Source organism: Festucalex cinctus, unplaced genomic scaffold (genome assembly GCF_051991245.1).
Source record: "Festucalex cinctus isolate MCC-2025b unplaced genomic scaffold, RoL_Fcin_1.0 HiC_scaffold_172, whole genome shotgun sequence".
Taxonomy (NCBI): Eukaryota; Metazoa; Chordata; class Actinopteri; order Syngnathiformes; family Syngnathidae; genus Festucalex; species Festucalex cinctus.
The window spans coordinates 31,427-51,692 of NW_027520419.1; the positions used below are offsets into that span (position 1 = coordinate 31,427).

Consider the following 20,266-nt stretch of genomic DNA (forward strand, 5'->3'; position numbering starts at 1 on the left):
CACCGCCATGGTAGCACCCGGGGAGGGAGGTTCGGTTCCCGGCTTGAGTCGATTTCCAGGAATTCGACCCCATCCAAGGTCCATTTCCAGGATTTCGACCGATGGGCTAAACCTGGCCCGCGAAGCGGGCCCCAAGCGCACCGAGGCCCCGCGGAGCGGGGCCGGGAACACCGCCATGGTAGCACCCGGGGAGGGAGGTTCGGTTCCCGGCTTGAGTCGATTTCCAGGAATTCGACCCCATCCAAGGTCCATTTCCAGGATTTCGACCGATGGGCTAAACCTGGCCCGCAAAGCGGGCCCCAAGCGCACCGAGGCCCCGCGAAGCGGGGCCGAGAAGACCGCCATGGTAGCACCCGGGGAGGGAGGTTCGGTTCCCGGCTTGAGTCGATTTCCAGGAATTCGACCCCATCCAAGGTCGATTTCCAGGATTTCGACCGATGGGCTAAACCTGGCCCGCGCAGCGGGCCCCAAGTGCACCGAGGCCCCGCGAAGCGGGGCCGAGAACACCGCCATGGTGCCACCCGGGGAGGGAGGTTCGGTTCCCGGCTTGAGTCGATTTCCAGGAATTCGACCCCATCCAAGGTCGATTTCCAGGATTTCGACCGATGGGCTAAACCTGGCCCGCGCAGCGGGCCCCAAGCGCACCGAGGCCCCGCGAAGCGGGGCCGAGTACCGCCATGGTAGCACCCGGGGAGGGAGGTTCGGTTCCCGGCTTGAGTCGATTTCCAGGAATTCGACCCCATCCAAGGTCCATTTCCAGGATTTCGACCGATGGGCTAAACCTGGCCCGCAAAGCGGGCCCCAAGCGCACCGAGGCCCCGCGAAGCGGGGCCGAGAAGACCGCCATGGTAGCACCCGGGGAGGGAGGTTCGGTTCCCGGCTTGAGTCGATTTCCAGGAATTCGACCCCATCCAAGGTCGATTTCCAGGATTTCGACCGATGGGCTAAACCTGGCCCGCGCAGCGGGCCCCAAGCGCACCGAGGCCCCGCGAAGCGGGGCCGAGAACACCGCCATGGTGCCACCCGGGGAGGGAGGTTCGGTTCCCGGCTTGAGTCGATTTCCAGGAATTCGACCCCATCCAAGGTCGATTTCCAGGATTTCGACCGATGGGCTAAACCTGGCCCGCGCAGCGGGCCCCAAGCGCACCGAGGCCCCGCGAAGCGGGGCCGAGTACCGCCATGGTAGCACCCGGGGAGGGAGGTTCGGTTCCCGGCTTGAGTCGATTTCCAGGAATTCGACCCCATCCAAGGTCCATTTCCAGGATTTCGACCGATGGGCTAAACCTGGCCCGCGAAGCGGGCCCCAAGCACACCGAGGCCCCGCGAAGCGGGGCCGAGAACACCGCCATGGTACCACCCGGGGAGGGAGGTTCCGTTCCCGGCTTGAGTCGATTTCCAGGAATTCGACCCCATCCAAGGTCGATTTCCAGGATTCCGACCGATGGGCTAAACCTGGCCCGCGCAGCGGGCCCCAAGCGCACCGAGGCCCCGCGAAGCGGGGCCGAGAACACCGCCATGGTGCCACCCGGGGAGGGAGGTTCGGTTCCCGGCTTGAGTCGATTTCCAGGAATTCGACCCCATCCAAGGTCCATTTCCAGGATTTCGACCGATGGGCTAAACCCGGCCCGCGCAGCGGGCCCCAAGCGCACCGAGGCCCCGCGAAGCGGGGCCGAGTACCGCCATGGTAGCACCCGGGGAGGGAGGTTCGGTTCCCGGCTTGAGTCGATTTCCAGGAATTCGACCCCATCCAAGGTCCATTTACAGGATTTCGACCGATGGGCTAAACCTGGCCCGCAAAGCGGGCCCCAAGCGCACCGAGGCCCCGCGAAGCGGGGCCGAGAAGACCGCCATGGTAGCACCCGGGGAGGGAGGTTCGGTTCCCGGCTTGAGTCGATTTCCAGGAATTCGACCCCATCCAAGGTCGATTTCCAGGATTTCGACCGATGGGCTAAACCTGGCCCGCGCAGCGGGCCCCAAGCGCACCGAGGCCCCGCGAAGCGGGGCCGAGAACACCGCCATGGTGCCACCCGGGGAGGGAGGTTCGGTTCCCGGCTTGAGTCGATTTCCAGGAATTCGACCCCATCCAAGGTCCATTTCCAGGATTTCGACCGATGGGCTAAACCTGGCCCGCGAAGCGGGCCCCAAGCGCACCGAGGCCCCGCGGAGCGGGGCCGGGAACACCGCCATGGTAGCACCCGGGGAGGGAGGTTCGGTTCCCGGCTTGAGTCGATTTCCAGGAATTCGACCCCATCCAAGGTCCATTTCCAGGATTTCGACCGATGGGCTAAACCTGGCCCGCAAAGCGGGCCCCAAGCGCACCGAGGCCCCGCGAAGCGGGGCCGAGAAGACCGCCATGGTAGCACCCGGGGAGGGAGGTTCGGTTCCCGGCTTGAGTCGATTTCCAGGAATTCGACCCCATCCAAGGTCGATTTCCAGGATTTCGACCGATGGGCTAAACCTGGCCCGCGCAGCGGGCCCCAAGCGCACCGAGGCCCCGCGAAGCGGGGCCGAGAACACCGCCATGGTGCCACCCGGGGAGGGAGGTTCGGTTCCCGGCTTGAGTCGATTTCCAGGAATTCGACCCCATCCAAGGTCGATTTCCAGGATTTCGACCGATGGGCTAAACCTGGCCCGCGCAGCGGGCCCCAAGCGCACCGAGGCCCCGCGAAGCGGGGCCGAGTACCGCCATGGTAGCACCCGGGGAGGGAGGTTCGGTTCCCGGCTTGAGTCGATTTCCAGGAATTCGACCCCATCCAAGGTCCATTTCCAGGATTTCGACCGATGGGCTAAACCTGGCCCGCAAAGCGGGCCCCAAGCGCACCGAGGCCCCGCGAAGCGGGGCCGAGAAGACCGCCATGGTAGCACCCGGGGAGGGAGGTTCGGTTCCCGGCTTGAGTCGATTTCCAGGAATTCGACCCCATCCAAGGTCGATTTCCAGGATTTCGACCGATGGGCTAAACCTGGCCCGCGCAGCGGGCCCCAAGCGCACCGAGGCCCCGCGAAGCGGGGCCGAGAACACCGCCATGGTGCCACCCGGGGAGGGAGGTTCGGTTCCCGGCTTGAGTCGATTTCCAGGAATTCGACCCCATCCAAGGTCGATTTCCAGGATTTCGACCGATGGGCTAAACCTGGCCCGCGCAGCGGGCCCCAAGCGCACCGAGGCCCCGCGAAGCGGGGCCGAGTACCGCCATGGTAGCACCCGGGGAGGGAGGTTCGGTTCCCGGCTTGAGTCGATTTCCAGGAATTCGACCCCATCCAAGGTCCATTTCCAGGATTTCGACCGATGGGCTAAACCTGGCCCGCAAAGCGGGCCCCAAGCGCACCGAGGCCCCGCGAAGCGGGGCCGAGAAGACCGCCATGGTAGCACCCGGGGAGGGAGGTTCGGTTCCCGGCTTGAGTCGATTTCCAGGAATTCGACCCCATCCAAGGTCGATTTCCAGGATTTCGACCGATGGGCTAAACCTGGCCCGCGCAGCGGGCCCCAAGCGCACCGAGGCCCCGCGAAGCGGGGCCGAGAACACCGCCATGGTGCCACCCGGGGAGGGAGGTTCGGTTCCCGGCTTGAGTCGATTTCCAGGAATTCGACCCCATCCAAGGTCGATTTCCAGGATTTCGACCGATGGGCTAAACCTGGCCCGCGCAGCGGGCCCCAAGCGCACCGAGGCCCCGCGAAGCGGGGCCGAGTACCGCCATGGTAGCACCCGGGGAGGGAGGTTCGGTTCCCGGCTTGAGTCGATTTCCAGGAATTCGACCCCATCCAAGGTCCATTTCCAGGATTTCGACCGATGGGCTAAACCTGGCCCGCGAAGCGGGCCCCAAGCACACCGAGGCCCCGCGAAGCGGGGCCGAGAACACCGCCATGGTACCACCCGGGGAGGGAGGTTCCGTTCCCGGCTTGAGTCGATTTCCAGGAATTCGACCCCATCCAAGGTCGATTTCCAGGATTCCGACCGATGGGCTAAACCTGGCCCGCGCAGCGGGCCCCAAGCGCACCGAGGCCCCGCGAAGCGGGGCTGAGTACCGTCATGGTAGCACCCGGGGAGGGAGGTTCGGTTCCCGGCTTGAGTCGATTTCCAGGAATTCGACCCCATCCAAGGTCGATTTCCAGGATTTCGACCGATGGGCTAAACCTGGCCCGCGCAGCGGGCCCCAAGCGCACCGAGGCCCCGCGAAGCGGGGCCGAGTACCGCCATGGTAGCACCCGGGGAGGGAGGTTCGGTTCCCGGCTTGAGTCGATTTCCAGGAATTCGACCACATCCAAGGTCGATTTCCAGGATTTCGACCGATGGGCTAAACCTGGCCCGCGAAGCGGGCCCCAAGCGCACCGAGGCCCCGCGGAGCGGGGCCGAGAACACCGCCATGGTAGCACCCGGGGAGGGAGGTTCGGTTCCCGGCTTGAGTCGATTTCCAGGAATTCGACATCATCCAAGGTCCATTTCCAGGATTTCGACCGATGGGCTAAACCTGGCCCGCGCAGCGGGCCCCAAGCGCACCGAGGCCCCGCGAAGCGGGGCCGAGAACACCGCCATGGTGCCACCCGGGGAGGGAGGTTCGGTTCCCGGCTTGAGTCGATTTCCAGGAATTCGACCCCATCCAAGGTCCATTTCCAGGATTTCGACCGATGGGCTAAACCCGGCCCGCGCAGCGGGCCCCAAGCGCACCGAGGCCCCGCGAAGCGGGGCCGAGTACCGCCATGGTAGCACCCGGGGAGGGAGGTTCGGTTCCCGGCTTGAGTCGATTTCCAGGAATTCGACCCCATCCAAGGTCCATTTCCAGGATTTCGACCGATGGGCTAAACCTGGCCCGCAAAGCGGGCCCCAAGCGCACCGAGGCCCCGCGAAGCGGGGCCGAGAAGACCGCCATGGTAGCACCCGGGGAGGGAGGTTCGGTTCCCGGCTTGAGTCGATTTCCAGGAATTCGACCCCATCCAAGGTCGATTTCCAGGATTTCGACCGATGGGCTAAACCTGGCCCGCGCAGCGGGCCCCAAGCGCACCGAGGCCCCGCGAAGCGGGGCCGAGAACACCGCCATGGTGCCACCCGGGGAGGGAGGTTCGGTTCCCGGCTTGAGTCGATTTCCAGGAATTCGACCCCATCCAAGGTCCATTTCCAGGATTTCGACCGATGGGCTAAACCCGGCCCGCGCAGCGGGCCCCAAGCGCACCGAGGCCCCGCGAAGCGGGGCCGAGTACCGCCATGGTAGCACCCGGGGAGGGAGGTTCGGTTCCCGGCTTGAGTCGATTTCCAGGAATTCGACCCCATCCAAGGTCCATTTCCAGGATTTCGACCGATGGGCTAAACCTGGCCCGCAAAGCGGGCCCCAAGCGCACCGAGGCCCCGCGAAGCGGGGCCGAGAAGACCGCCATGGTAGCACCCGGGGAGGGAGGTTCGGTTCCCGGCTTGAGTCGATTTCCAGGAATTCGACCCCATCCAAGGTCGATTTCCAGGATTTCGACCGATGGGCTAAACCTGGCCCGCGCAGCGGGCCCCAAGCGCACCGAGGCCCCGCGAAGCGGGGCCGAGAACACCGCCATGGTGCCACCCGGGGAGGGAGGTTCGGTTCCCGGCTTGAGTCGATTTCCAGGAATTCGACCCCATCCAAGGTCGATTTCCAGGATTTCGACCGATGGGCTAAACCTGGCCCGCGAAGCGGGCCCCAAGCGCACCGAGGCCCCGCGAAGCGGGGCCGAGAACACCGCCATGGTACCACCCGGGGAGGGAGGTTCCGTTCCCGGCTTGAGTCGATTTCCAGGAATTCGACCCCATCCAAGGTCGATTTCCAGGATTCCGACCGATGGGCTAAACCTGGCCCGCGCAGCGGGCCCCAAGCGCACCGAGGCCCCGCGAAGCGGGGCCGAGTACCGTCATGGTAGCACCCGGGGAGGGAGGTTCGGTTCCCGGCTTGAGTCGATTTCCAGGAATTCGACCCCATCCAAGGTCGATTTCCAGGATTTCGACCGATGGGCTAAACCCGGCCCGCGAAGCGGGCCCCAAGCACACCGAGGCCCCGCGGAGCGGGGCCGAGAACACCGGCATGGTTCGTCCCGGGTTTGGTGGGTCCAGCTCCCCTTCGGTCGAATTCCAGGAATTCAACCTGGAGCTAGGTCAACTTCCAGGAATGCTACCGATGGGCTCGACCTGGCCCGCGCAGCGGGCCCCAAGCGCACCGAGGCCCCGCGGAGCGGGGCCGAGAACACCGGCATGGTTGGTCCCGGGTTTGGTGGGTCCAGCTCCCCTTCGGTCGAATTCCAGGAATTCAACCTGGAGCGAGGTCAACTTCCAGGAATGCTACCGATGGGCTCGACCTGGCCCGCGCAGCGGGCCCCAAGCGCACCGAGGCCCCGCGGAACGGGGCCGAGAACACCGGCATGGTTGGTCCCGGGTTTGGTGGGTCCAGCTCCCCTTCGGTCGAATTCCAGGAATTCAACCTGGAGCGAGGTCAACTTCCAGGAATGCTACCGATGGGCTCGACCTGGCCCGCGCAGCGGGCCCCAAGCGCACCGAGGCCCCGCGGAGCGGGGCCGAGAACACCGGCATGGTTGGTCCCGGGTTTGGTGGGTCCAGCTCCCCTTCGGTCGAATTCCAGGAATTCAACCTGGAGCGAGGTCAACTTCCAGGAATGCTACCGATGGGCTCGACCTGGCCCGCGCAGCGGGCCCCAAGCGCACCGAAGCCCCGCGGAGCGGGGCCGAGAACACCGGCATGGTTGGTCCCGGGTTTCGTGGGTCAAGCTCCCCTTCGGTCGAATTCCAGGAATTCAACCTGGAGCGAGGTCAACTTCCAGGAATGCTACCGATGGGCTCAACCTGGCCCGCGAAGCGGGCCCCAAGCGCACCAAGGCCCCGCGAAGCTAACCCTAACCCTAGTTCCAATTCCAGGAATTCAACCTGTACCGAGGTCAACTTCCAGGAATCCGGGAGCATCGCTGGGTCATTCACCCGTCTACGCCCAGTTCCTGGAACTGGACCCCCAACCAAGGTCCAGTTCCTGGAATTGGGCGGAGCGGGTCCCAAGCGGAGCTAGCCCCCGCGAGGCTCCGCGAAGCGGGGCCGAGAACACCGGGATTGAGGCTCGCCGGTCCGCTGGGTCATTCACCCGTCTACGCCCAATTCCTGGAATCTGACCCTGAACCAAGGGTCAGTTCCAGGAATTGGGCGGAGCGGGTCCCAAGCGGAGCTAGCCCCCCCGGGGCCCCGCGAAGCGGGGCCGAGAACACCGGCCTGGAGGCTCGCGGGGTCGCTGGTTCCGTGGCCGGCCTCCGCCCAGTTCCTGGAAACGGACCCTGAACCAAGGTCCAGTTCCAGGAATTGGGCGGAGCGGATCCCAAGCGGAGCTAGCCCCTGCGAGGCCCCGCGAAGCGGGGCCGAGAACACCGGGATTGCGGCTCGCGGGGTCGCTGGTTCCGTGGCCGGCCTCCGCCCAGTTCCTGGAATTGGACCCCCAACCAAGGTCCAGTTCCAGGAACTGTGCGGAGCGGATCCCAAGCGCAATTTTTAAAGAAATAAACTAGCGATTGGTCAACTTTGCTCTCAAGGCAACAGATAAACAAGCCAAACAAGAAATATAAACCTTTATACAACAACAATCTCAGTTATAACAACATATGTACAGTAATTTACACAGGATTTTCTGTTTTTAATTTTAAACAGATAAACAAGCCAAACAAGAAATATAAACATATATACAGTAACAATCTAAGTTATAACAACATATTTACAGTAATTTAGACAGGATTTTCTTGTTTTTAATTTAAAACAGATAAACAAACCAAACAAGAAATCTAAACATATATACAAGAAGTTGTATTAACATATTTACAGCAATTTCTCTGTGTTAAGTGTCAATGTCCATGGCAATTTCAGCAGTCGCTCTTTCTTTATTCTCTGTTTGGGTTTCCATTTCTCCGCCTTCCAAGTCTGTTGTGCTCCCATTTTGGCTATCGCCATCCTCATAGGAGGTGCTGGTATCATCGTTTGTCCCCTCCTCATCCGTACTGGTTTTGTCCCCCTCGGAGGCGCCAGTGTCATCATCGGTGTCATCGTCGTCGTCATCCTCGTCGTCGTCATCATTCTTGTCATCCTCGCTGCCATCGTCCTCGTCATCCTCATCGTCCTCGTCGTCGTCCTCGTCGTCCTCGTCCTTGTCCTGGCCTGCGCCCTCCTGGCCTTCTGCTGCTAATGATTTTGAAAGAAAAAGAGTCATTTTTTTTGCTAGCAAGTATTAACATGCAATGAAAGGACTAATGCAAATAAAGGTATATCATGATTGATTGTGAAAGACTTACATTGTCCTCTCTTTGTTTTGCTGGAGGATTTGACCAGAGAGCGCAGGATGGACATGCGGATTTGGTGGCTTTCTTGCGCAGATGCCTCCGACCCCAGTATGTAAAACTTTTGGGCGGTTTTGGGGTCGTGGCACATGCTTTTGTTGATTCGCTTCGTCTCGGGCTCGGCGAGACTGCGACCAGCCTGTAGGAGAGTAGGTGAAAATATTCAACAATGACAAGAATCCCGTTCTGAGTACGGAAGTAGCAATATGAATCAAAGTCACACACCCATGTTGCAATGGCCGTCCGTATATCCCGGAGGTTGGGTTTACCGGGCAGCCCCATTTGACGCCACGCCTTCGTGAAATACTCCCCCATTTTAACACACTCGCTGCCTTGTGTGTTAAAAAAGAAGGTTTGTGGATTTTTGTGGAAGCCGCGAAGATGCGGCCTCAATTTCTCCAGCTTCAGCAGACAGTGCATGGTGACCTGGTTGACCGTCACCATAGCCGGCCCAAAGGATTGGGCCGTCTTGTGATCCGGTACCTGCGTGTGAAAGTCCAATGTAGAAGAAAATGTTATGCGGTGCCAATCGATTTCTATGACAACTTGAAAATCTCCGTCGTTAACACTTACCCTGATGATGAAGGTGCCCTTGTACAGTTCCGCTTCCAGGATGTTCTCTGGCTTGATGGACATGAAGACGCACTTGCGGTGCCCCGACATGATTGCCATCACTCCCACCAGCAGCCCTGTGCAGTATTGAAGAGCGGCGGTGTTGTGCAACCCTTTGGCCAGCTCATTTATGGCCGCCTTCGCCTCGCTCGGAGCCCTTTTAACGAACATGAGCATGTTCCTCGAGCTCACCAGTTTGTCTGTAGAAAAATTGGGCCAATTACTCAGCGACATCAGGCTTTAAGTGAAAGAGTAACCTGTTTGTACAGAAACTAACCTTTCTTAGCTCTCTTGTACTCGAGCCTCTGTTTGACGATGGCTGCCCCCAGCCCCTTCTTCCAGCTGGCCAACCTCGACAGAGCATAATTTATATGTTGTTTTGTTGCCCTGACCTTCGGTAAATTCGACACTGCAACAAAGTTGAGGAAGGCCTCGACGTCAACAATAACGTGCTTTTGGCTCGTGGGTTTGAGGGTTTCTTGAAGTTTCTTGAGAAAACTGAAGAGCAAACGATGGAAAGGATAAGCAGTGTTAATACAGAAATGAATGCAATGACTTGGATTTGTAGAGAACAAAGCAGAGCTACATACTCATGAAGCCTGTTCGTGTCGTGCAGGAACTGGAGGCCCTTATTGATGTCGGAGCCGGCCTCCACCCCAGACATGTGCAAAATAAACCTTTTGGCATACGATCGCCGTTGGTTTATATTTCGCCGTGCTTGGGAGGTCTGGCTGGGTCCGGTCAGGTGTTCTGTAAATGCTCTGAGAAGGTTTTCTAAAAGTAAAAAATTACAGGTAGCATCTTCACAGGAGAGCGGTATCTTTGTGTAAGTAAACACCACTAATACTCACCTAGGTTTGGTGTGCGGCACAGTGGGGTGGTGCACGGCTGGATCTTCCACATGGAGAGGGCTGTCGATGTGGACGGGGTTTGAGGAGCATCGTCAATTGTTGCAGATGGCGAGGCGGGAGTGGCAGCGGGTGCAGCGGCGGGCGTGGCAGCAGGTGCAGCGGCGGGAGTGGCAGCAGGTGCAGCGGCGGGAGTGGCAGCAGGGGCAGCGGCGGGAGTGGCAGCAGGGGCAGCGGCGGGAGTGGCAGCAGGGGCAGCGGCGGGAGTGGCAGCAGGGGCAGCGGCGGGAGTGGCAGCAGGTGCAGCGGCGGGAGAGGCAGCAGGTGCAGCGGCGGGAGAGGCAGGTGCAGCGGCGGGAGAGGCAGCAGGTGCAGCGGCGGGAGAGGCAGGCGCAGCGGCGGGAGCGGCAGCAGGTCCAGCGGCGGGAGAGGCGGGTGCAGCGGCGGGAGCGGCAGCAGGTTCAGCGGCCGGAGTGGCAGCAGGTGGAGCGGCAGGTGCAGCGGCGGGAGTGGCATCAGTTGCAGCCACGGGAGTGGCAGCAGGGGCAGGCGCTGCGGCAAGAGCGGCAGGTGCATCGGTAGCAGGAGTTGGAGGTGGTGTTTCAGCAGCTCTTTGATGCAGGAGAGTCTGCGTCAAGTTCTGCAGGCCTTCAACTTCCTGTAGCAGCATTTGCAATTGTACCTTGACCAAAGCCAACCCATCGGCCACATGGGTCAACGTTAAACTTTGATCCCCTGCTGCTTCTGTGGGAGCCATCGCCACTCGCCCGGGGGATGGAATGAAGAGGTTCCTCCCTGGTGTCAGTGGCACCTGGCACCCGGTAAGCTCCTCGCGGTGGGGTGGTGTGCCGAGAAGTTCTGGGGGAATTTGAACCGCTTCTGCTTCTCCTTGTTCGGTTTCTATCATGTGCCTCAATTGCCGCTTAATCGCAGCTTTTTTGGCTTTTGCCATAATTTTGGCCAATGTCTTTCCCTGTAGAATAATAAGCAAAGATTAAACGGAATATGAAGTAAAATTACAGTGTGTGTTTTACAAAGTTGCTGCGTAAAGTGGACATACTGGTTCAACTCCATGGAGCAAAAGGAGGTGCTTATCGAGTCGCGTGAATTCTTTAGAATCGCAATGCTCCACGGGGCACCTGAGTTTCCCGCTGTAGCGGAGGTTTTTCTTCGCAAGGTACAGACGCCTCATTGTGTCATCCTTGTACCCGTGCACTCCCTTGACGTGGCGGGACAGGGAGGCATAGGACTTGTTGCAGAGAGGACATTGTCTCTAGGGTGAAAAAGCCATTTGAATGTTAAAAAAAATAAAATAAAAATTAATCTAGATCAATATTCACAAATGGTCATGAGTAAAGTTCATGAGGTCAAGTTCCAGGAATGGGACCTCCATGCTGGTCTGAAGGGAGCGATTTACCATATTTCTGAATTCCTTCTCTGAGGTGAGAGCTGCTCCACATATTACCCGTAAGAGATGAAAAACTTTGAGTGGCGTCGTAGTGGATATTGAGGTTGTTGCCAATCTGGATGGGTAAGGTCACTTTTCAGGAATTGGACCTCCATACGTTAAGTATATCACAGGCAAAGACAGACAGTGCAATGCTTGATAATGTCTATTTCCTGGAAGAGTACATGTAAAAATGTATTTTTCCTGGAAGACTACCTGTACTAAATCGCCTCTTTCCTGGAACATTACATGTAAGAACATGTATATTTCCTGGAAGAGTACGTGTGGTAACATGTCTCCTTCCTGAAAAACTACATGTAAAAATGTATTTTTCCTGGAAAACTACATGTAAAAATGTCTTTTTCCTGGAATATTACATGTAATAACATGTATATTTCCTGGAAGAGTACATGTGGTAACATGTCTCCTTCCTGAAAAACTACATGTAAAAATGTATTTTTCCTGGAAAACTACATGTAAAAATGTCTTTTTCCTGGAATATTACATGTAATAACATGTGTATTTCCTGGAAGAGTACATCGGCTTCCAGGATAGCGACATAAAAAAAGATAGGCTTTTAGCAAAAAGTGCCCAAGTCATTAATTGATGAAGCAGGTGAAAATGAGCACTAATTTGTCAATAATAATCATTTTTTTTAAAATACAATGCACGGAACCAGGAGAGCGACACAGGTTGAGTCTTACCTTCATGGTGGCACAGTTGGAAATGAGAAAAAACGGTTGAGGGGCCCCCGCCTCCTCTTATAGGATGGTTCAAAAATGAAGACACACCCCTTTTGGGGAGTGCCAAATTGAGTCTGTATCCTGGAAGAGGACATGTACTGACATGTCTCTGTCTCTATCCTGGAACACTACATGTATATATCCTGGAAGAGTACACTGGCTTCCAGAATAGTGACATAAAAAAAGATAGGCTTTTAGCTTGAAAATGCCCAAGTCCTTAATTGATAAAGAAGGCGGAAATGAGAACTAATTTGTCAATATTAATAATTAAAACAAAAAACTAAAGAAAGAACTAGAATGCGTGGACCCAGCAGAGTGACACAGGGTTAGTTTGAACTTCATGGTGGCAAATTTGGAAATGAGAACACAGGTAGAGGGGCCCGTCGTTTAATTGGGTGCTTCCAGATTGAAGGCACACCTCATGTACTAACACGTCTCCTTCCTGGAAAACTACATGTAAAAATGTCTTTTTCCTGGAATATTACATGTAATAACATGTGTATTTCCTGGAAGAGTACATCGGGTTCCAGGATAGCGACATAAAAAAAGATAGGCTTTTAGCAAAAAGTGCCCAAGTCATTAATTGATGAAGCAGGTGAAAATGAGCACTAATTTGTCAATAATAATCATTTTTTTAAAAATACAATGCACGGAACCAGGAGAGCAACACAGGTTGAGTCTTACCTTCATGGTGGCACAGTTGGAAATGAGAAAAACGGTTAAAGGGGCCCCCGCCTCTTCTTATAGGATGGTTCAAAAATGAAGACACACCCCTTTTGGGGAGTGCCAAATTGAGTCTGTATCGTGGAAGAGGACATGTTTCTATCCTGAAATATTACATGTATATATCCTGGAAGCGAACATGTCTCTATCCTGAAATATTACATGTATATATCCTGGAAGAGTACATTGGCTTCCAGAATCGTTACATACAGAATTAGGGTTTTAGTTAGAAAATGCCTGAGTCATTCATTAATAAAGCAGGTGGAAATGAGCAGTAATTTGTCAATATTAATCATTAAAAATAAAAAAAAAACTAGAATGTGTGGAACCAGGAGAGTGAAACAGGATTAGTCTTACCTTCATAGTGGCAAAGTTTGAAACGAAAATGCATGTAGGGCTTTTATAGAGTTAGGGTTTTAGCTTGAAAATGCCCAAGTCATGAATTGATAAAGCGGGTGAAAATGAGCAGTAATTTGTCAATATTAATCATTAAAAAATTAAAAAATATATATATAATGTGTGGAACCAAGAGAATGAAACAGGATGAGTCTTACCTTCATAGTGGCAAAGCTTGAAACGAAAAAGCAGGTAGGGCTTTTATAGAGTTAGGGTTTTGAACTTGAAAATGCCCAAGTCATGAATTGATAAAGCGGGTGAAAATGATCAGTAATTTGTCAATATGAATGATTTTTAGAAATAGAATGTGTGGAACCAGGAGCGTGACACATGGTGAGTCTTACCTTCATGGTGGCAATGAGTGAATGGTGGATAAGGTAATTTTCCAGGAATTGGGCTGACCTTCCAAGATATAGACCAAGTTGTATTTTCCAGGAATTGGGCTGACCTTCCAAGTTCTAGAGCAACTTGGAAAGAATTCTTGAGCCGGCAGCATCTTCTGTCAATATGTAGGACTTTTGGTCAAGTTCCAGGAAGCGGACCCCAATTCCAACTTTTGTGCCCTCAGTTAGAAAAGTCAAATTTTGTGAGACTGGGTGAGTTTTACCTTCATGTTGGCAATGAGTGAATGGTGGATAAGGTAATTTTCCAGGAATTGGGCTGACCTTCCAAGATATAGACCAAGTTGTATTTTCCAGGAATTGGGCTGACCTTCCAAGTTCTAGACCAACTTGGAACGAATTTTTGAGCCGGCAGCATCTTGTGTCAATATGTAGGACTTTTGGTCAAGTTCCAGGAAGCGGACCCCAATTCCAACTTTTGTGCCCTCAGTTAGAAAAGTCAAATTTTGTGTGCTAAAATTATTATACGGTCTCTTGGCGCCATCATGTGGCCAAGTAGGCCAACTGCAGTTTTTTGAATTTTTAAATTGCATTTTTTTGCTCCAAAAAAGCATTTTTATGACACGAAAATTAGCCTTAGATACATTTCAGAAGAGAGCGATGCATTTTTGCCGTTTTTAGGAGTTTTAAACGTTTAGTTCCAAATTTGTCAAATTCCAGGAAATGCGCCGCCGATAATGTGGATTCCAAATCGCGGGGTTCTAACGGGATGCTATCGGGGCATAATTAGGGTTAGGCGCCGGGCTGACCCCGACGCCCCGAAGTCGGAAATGACGTCGCTTTCGCGGAAGCCTTATGAATGGCGGTCTATGGGAAGCTGGAATTCGACTTGGAAGTTAGCCACTGTGCTAACGCGCGCTCCATTGACTTTGAATGGCGGGGGCATAACTCCCGCGCGCCAGTTGGAACCGGGTTTGGAGCGAGGTCGCGATTCCGGATTCCGGTGAAAATGTCGGCTAATCGAAACGGGAAAAATCGCCGCGGATAGTGCGAAATTCGTAGGCGCCGGCGACGCGTTTCGTTTGAAAAGGTTTTTTGTTTAAGTATTTTTTAAGGGCCGTTTTAAAAACGCGGGTGCGGTTCGGGCGAGCGGACACCAGGTGTCGCGTGTGAGCCCGGTCGAATTCCAGGAATCGCGCACGGGTCGTATTCCGTGAACCGCGCCGGTCGGAGTCCGGGAATTGTACTTGTCGTGTTCCGTGAACCGTGCGCGTCGGTTTTCGGGAACGGCGGGGTCGTATTCCGTGAATCGTACGCGTCGCATTCCGGGAACTGTACGGGTCGTAATTCCGTGAATTGTACCGGTCGGGGTCCGGGAATTGTACTGGTCGAATACCGGGAATTGCGCTGGTCGTGTTCCGTGAACTGTACGCGTCGGATTCCAGGAATTGTACGCGTCGGATTCCAGGAACTGTACGGGTCGGATTCCAGGAACTGTACGCGTCGGATTCCAGGAACTGTACGGGTCGGATTCCATGAACTGTATGTGTCGGATTCCAGGAATTGTACTGGTCGTATTCCATGAACTGTACATGTCGGATTCCAGGAATTGTACTGGTCGGGGTCCGGGAATCGTACTGGTTGAATACCAGGAATTGTACTGGTCGGATTCCAGGAACTGTACGGGTCGTATTCCATGAATTGTACTGGTCGGGGTCCGGGAATTGTACTGGTTGAATACCAGGAATTGTACTGGTTGAATACCAGGAATTGTACTGGTCGTGTTCCGTGAACTGTACTGGTCGTATTCCATGAACTGTACGCGTCGGATTCCAGGAACTGTACGCGTCGGATTCCAGGAACTGTACGGGTCGGATTCCATGAATCGTACGTGTCGGAGCCCGGGAATTGTACTGGTCGTATTCCATGAACTGTACGTGTCGGATTCCAGGAATTGTACTGGTCGGGGTCCGGGAATCGTACTGGTTGAATACCAGGAATTGTACTGGTCGTGTTCCATGAACTGTACGCGTCGGATTCCAGGAACTGTACGGGTCGTATTCCAGGAACTCTACGGGTCGGATTCCATGAATCGTACGTGTCGGAGCCCGGGAATTGTACTGGTCGTATTCCATGAACTGTACGTGTCGGATTCCAGGAATTGTACTGGTCGGGGTCCGGGAATCGTACTGGTTGAATACCAGGAATTGTACTGGTCGTGTTCCATGAACTGTACGCGTCGGATTCCAGGAACTGTACGCGTCGGATTCCAGGAACTGTACGCGTCGGATTCCAGGAACTGTACGCATCGGATTCCAGGAACTGTACGTGTCGGATTCCAGGAATTCTACTGGTCGGGGTTGAATACCAGGAATTGTACTGGTCGTGTTCCATGAACTGTACGGGTCGGATTCCATGAATCGTACGGGTCGTGTTCCATGAATTGTACTGTGTTGAAATTGTGGAATTATATGTAGGCAACCTGGAAATTGACGTGACCGTCTATTGGTCAACAGCTGATTGCAGTGATTGGTTTTTGGTCAGATATGGCCCTTCCCACTAGTAATTTTTGAGCCAATCGACGTTTGGTTTGCCCATGGTGAAATTGTGGAATTATATGTAGGCAACCTGGAAATTGACGGGACGTGTTCCATGAATTGTACTGCGTTGAAATTGTGGAATTATATGTAGGCAACCTGGAAATTGACGGGTTGTGTTCCATGAATTGTACTGCGTTGAAATTGTGGAATTATATGTAGGCAACCTGGAAATTGACGTGACCATCTATTGGTCAACAGCTGATTGCAGTGATTGTTTTTTGGTCAGATATGGCCCTTCCCACTGGTAATTTTTGAGCCAATAGACGTTTGGTTTGCCCATGGTGAAATTGTGGAATTATATGTATAAAACCTGGAAATTGACTTGGATGGGGTTTTTTTTTTTTATAGCGGGCGTTACCGTTACACCCCCTTCGCAGTGATTGGTCAATGGCCAGTTGCAAGGCTGGGCTGAGTCTATAAAAGCAGTCGCTGTCAGTGCCGCCTTCAGAAGTCAAGCGAGCAAGCGCAAAAAAGGATGGGTCAATATCTGGAAAGTCCTCCTCCTGATTATGACCAGCAAGGTATGATATTTTCTTTGCATGTGCACTTGCAAAAAAAAAAATCATGGGGTCTCTTGACAGATGAGACACCTCCACGATGGATCCCGAGCATTGTGCTCACTACACTGGAGCCCCAAATGAACATGGCAATGGAAACAAGTCAAGGGTAAGTTGGCGATGTCTACATCCAGGATGGCAACCTAAATTCCTTAAAGATGACATGTAATTCCTTAAAGATGACATGCAATTCCTTAAAAATGACACGCAATTCCTTAAAAATGACACGCAATTCCTTAAAGATGACGTGTAAAATTCCTTAAAGATGACGTGCAGTTCCTTAAAAATGGCGCGCAATTCCTTAAAAATGGCGCGCAATTCCTTAAAGGTGACATGTAATTCCTTAAAGATGACATGTAATTCCCGGAAAGATGCGTTCATATTTGTAAACACTACTCAGTGAATTGCGTTTAGTGTTTTTTTATTTATTTTTTCTATCTAGATTCACTTGGCCATGTTATGAGAGCGGATGGGCGTTTACAGAGCAAATGTGCCTCATCTCCATATCTATTATATGCATCTTATACTTTTCCACTACAAAATCGTAAAATAAAGTCTGTTTGTTGAAGAAAGCTTTTCTGAGTCACGCAGTTTTTGCTTTCACCACAAGGTGTCGCTTGACTGGCTAATTCTTAGCGTTTTTGTGTGGGGAGGAGGTGCCTTTGGCCAATCGGAAGGTGATTGGCTGCAGTACCGTGACATCACCAACACCAGACTATTTAAGCCTGCGTTTGTCCAACCCCCATTCATTCGCATCGAAGTGTGAGGGCAAGCACAAGAAAGCGCCGCTGCAGGTTCCAAGGATGAGTGAGGTGAGTTCCTGGAAATGTGCGTCGCCTTTGGGGAAAAGAGTCCGGTTTCAGGAATTCAAATCTCAAGCGAGTTCCCGCTCCAAGAATTCATCCACAACCAAGGTACAGTTCTAGAAATCTACCGATAGCCGATAGCTTTTCCCTGGCCTCCGAGGCGGGCCCCTTGCGTGTTTGAGGCCCCGCGAAGCGTCGCGTCGCGTGGTCGTTGCTTCGTTGCCCCGTCCGCGCCCGGTTCCTGGAATTGGACCCCGAACCAAAGTCCAGTTCCTGGAATTGGACCCCCAACCAAAGTCCAGTTCCTGGAATTGGACCCCCAACCAAAGTCCAGTTCCTGGAATTGAACCCCCAACTAAAGTCCAGTTCCTGGAATTGGACCCCCAACCAAAGTCCAGTTCCTGGAATTGGACCCCCAACCAAAGTCCAGTTCCTGGAATTGGACCCCCAACCAAAGTCCAGTTCCTGGAATTGGACCCCCAACCAAAGTCCAGTTCCTGGAATTGGACCCCCAACCAAAGTCCAGTTCCCGGAACTGTGCGGAGCGGGACCCAAGCGTAGCTAGCCCCCGCGAGGCCCCGCGCAGCGGGGCCGAGGACACCGGCCTCGCCTATGCCCGGTTCCTGGAATTGGACCCCCAAACCCAGTCCAGTTCCTGGAATTTGACCCCAAACCAAGGTCCAGTTCCAGGAATTCTACGGAGCACTCACTCCAGCCCCCAGTAAGTTCTGTGTCGCTATTGTGGAAGACATGACCCACACCCATGTATTATACATTGTTTTTTGTTGTTGTATAGGTGAACGTGAATTGCAATGAGGAGGAGCTCCCGGAAGAACCTTTCGAGCCTTTGACACAGGAGGTTTCTGTGCCATTAACACAGGCCTCCCCGCTGAGAACTACCAAAGATGTGAACAGGTCTGAGCAGAATGTGGGGGCTGGATGGCAACTTTCAAGGGAGCCCGGGGATCTCGTCTCTACTCCACAGTCCGAGGAAAAAAAGGTACACATTGGAGTAATTAAGGTGATATCCAGGAAGTCCCATGTCACTATTGTGGAAGTTTCCCCCCCCACCCCATTGCCATGGCTTCCAAATTGGATTTTGTCATTGTATAGATGTACATGACTGAAGACGAAGATGAGATGGACGTCATGGAACAAATTGTCTTTCCCTTAACACAAGAAGTCTCCCTGCCCTTAACACAGAAGGTCTCCTCCCTGCACCGGGTGAGTAGAATTCCTGGAAGTGGTTCAATCAAATGCAACACTGGCTCATGCCACCAAAATATGACTGTTTCCTTTCTGGTGACAGACAGGCTCACCTGGGGAAAAGAAGCAGCAAAGGAAGAGTGAAGACAGCAGCAAAAAGGTGAAAACATCTGACAAAACAGTGGGAGATGGACGGCAAGTTTCAAGGGAGGCTTCTCCCCAGTTGATGGAATTGGAGAATGTACGCCTGAGGGAAGCTGAGGTGAAATCCAGGAAGTCCCATGTCTCCTGTTGTTAAACTTGTTAAACTAACCCTAACCCTAACCCTAACCCATAGCTATGTCTTCTATTTTGCTTTTTGTACTATAGTCTGACTTCAGTGACTGGGAAGATGCGGAACAGATAATGGAACATGCCTTGTTGGTAGAAAAACATGTCCAGCGCCCTTGAAATTTGTGAGTATAATTCCTGGAAGTAATTCTGTCATTGTAATACACCGACATGTAATATTTCTTAACCCCCGGGGGGGGGTTAGGGTTAGGGTTAACCCTAACCCTAACCTTAACCCTAACCCGCAAAATATAACATACTGTGTCCTTAGGATTGTGATACCACTCACACTCTCAAGTCCCGCAAGAAGAAGAAGATGAAGGAGAAGATCAAGTTAAAGAAAAAGGACAAATTCCATCCAAAAAGGGAACGAAACACAGCAAAAGAGATCTCCCAAACCAAATTCAGAGCCAACAACACTTCCAGAAAAAATCAGTCATCATAATTCTGTAAGTAGACTTGGGCTGCGGAGGGGGACTCTAATGTGGAAATCCTAAAATTAAACCTTTGTCATTTTTATGTCTTTCAGGGTCAACGAAGAAAACTCGCACTCACACCACAATTTTATTCCATGGCCAAAACTCTCTTCGAAAGAGAGATCCAGGAAAAGTTGGTCCTGAAAAAAAGGATACGGGAGATCGTGGCTGAACAACCAGCATTTCGACAGCTATGCCGTGAGCTGGAACTATGTATTGAGAACATTTGAAACCAAGTCCGAATTAGGATCAAAAGATGTGAAAATTAAAGTCAATTTGGAATGTTGGAGTTCTGGTGGGTCTTCTTCCAGGTTTTTTACATTGTATGTTTTAAGACAATGCTGCATGCCTCTCACAATGTGTCAGGGTCGGTGGTTCCATTTTCCGCTTAAGTCCATTTCGAGGAATCCAAACCCAACCAAGGTCGAGTTCCAGGATTCTTACCGATCGGCGAAGCGGGCCCCAAACACGTCGAGAACACCGGCATGGTGAGTCCCGGGCTGGGTGGTTCCATTCCCGGCCTGAGTCCATTTTCAGGAATTGAGCCCCAACCAGTTCCAGGTCCAGTTCCAGGAATCCAACCCCAACCAACCAAGATCCAGTTCCAGGATTCCGACCGATGGGCTAAACCTGAGAGCACCGGCCTGGTGGGTGGTTCCGATTCCGTCCCCCGCTTAAGTCCATTTCCAGGAATCCAACCCCCATCCAAGGTCCAATTCCAGGATTCCTACCGATCGGCTAACCTGCCCCGCGAAGTCCACTTCCAGGAATCCAACCCCAAACAAGGTCCAGTTCCAGGATTCCTACCGATCGGCTAACCTGACCCCCAAGCCCATTTCCAGGAATCCAACCC

The 20,266-nt window shown here is 53.6% G+C and overlaps 2 protein-coding genes and 1 long non-coding RNA gene across 3 annotated transcripts; 2 read left to right on the forward strand and 1 right to left on the reverse strand.

The window, feature by feature from the left end:
- Positions 1 to 8,395: 8,395 nt before the first annotated feature.
- Positions 8,396 to 14,762, reverse strand: LOC144011517 (uncharacterized; the record flags this gene model as incomplete). The annotated part of the gene is made up of 8 exons (XM_077511625.1): positions 14,640 to 14,762; positions 10,849 to 11,037; positions 9,792 to 10,761; positions 9,531 to 9,714; positions 9,218 to 9,438; positions 8,902 to 9,140; positions 8,554 to 8,811; positions 8,396 to 8,467 (listed from the first exon to the last, which is right to left on the reverse strand). Coding segments are annotated over exons 1-8 (2,256 nt in total), but the record flags the coding sequence as incomplete, so codon positions are not given.
- A 1,873-nt stretch (positions 14,763 to 16,635) lies between these two features.
- Positions 16,636 to 18,905, forward strand: LOC144011518 (uncharacterized). Its single transcript, XM_077511627.1, has 5 exons — positions 16,636 to 16,704; positions 17,357 to 17,407; positions 18,198 to 18,401; positions 18,515 to 18,625; positions 18,711 to 18,905. Exons 1-5 carry the CDS (start codon positions 16,636 to 16,638, stop codon positions 18,903 to 18,905), a joined length of 630 nt encoding a protein of 209 aa, XP_077367753.1.
- A 69-nt stretch (positions 18,906 to 18,974) lies between these two features.
- LOC144011519 (uncharacterized) lies at positions 18,975 to 19,609 on the forward strand. Its single transcript, XR_013281805.1, has 3 exons — positions 18,975 to 19,062; positions 19,209 to 19,386; positions 19,467 to 19,609. It is a non-coding gene; the product is annotated as an uncharacterized LOC144011519 (long non-coding RNA).
- Positions 19,610 to 20,266: the final 657 nt, after the last annotated feature.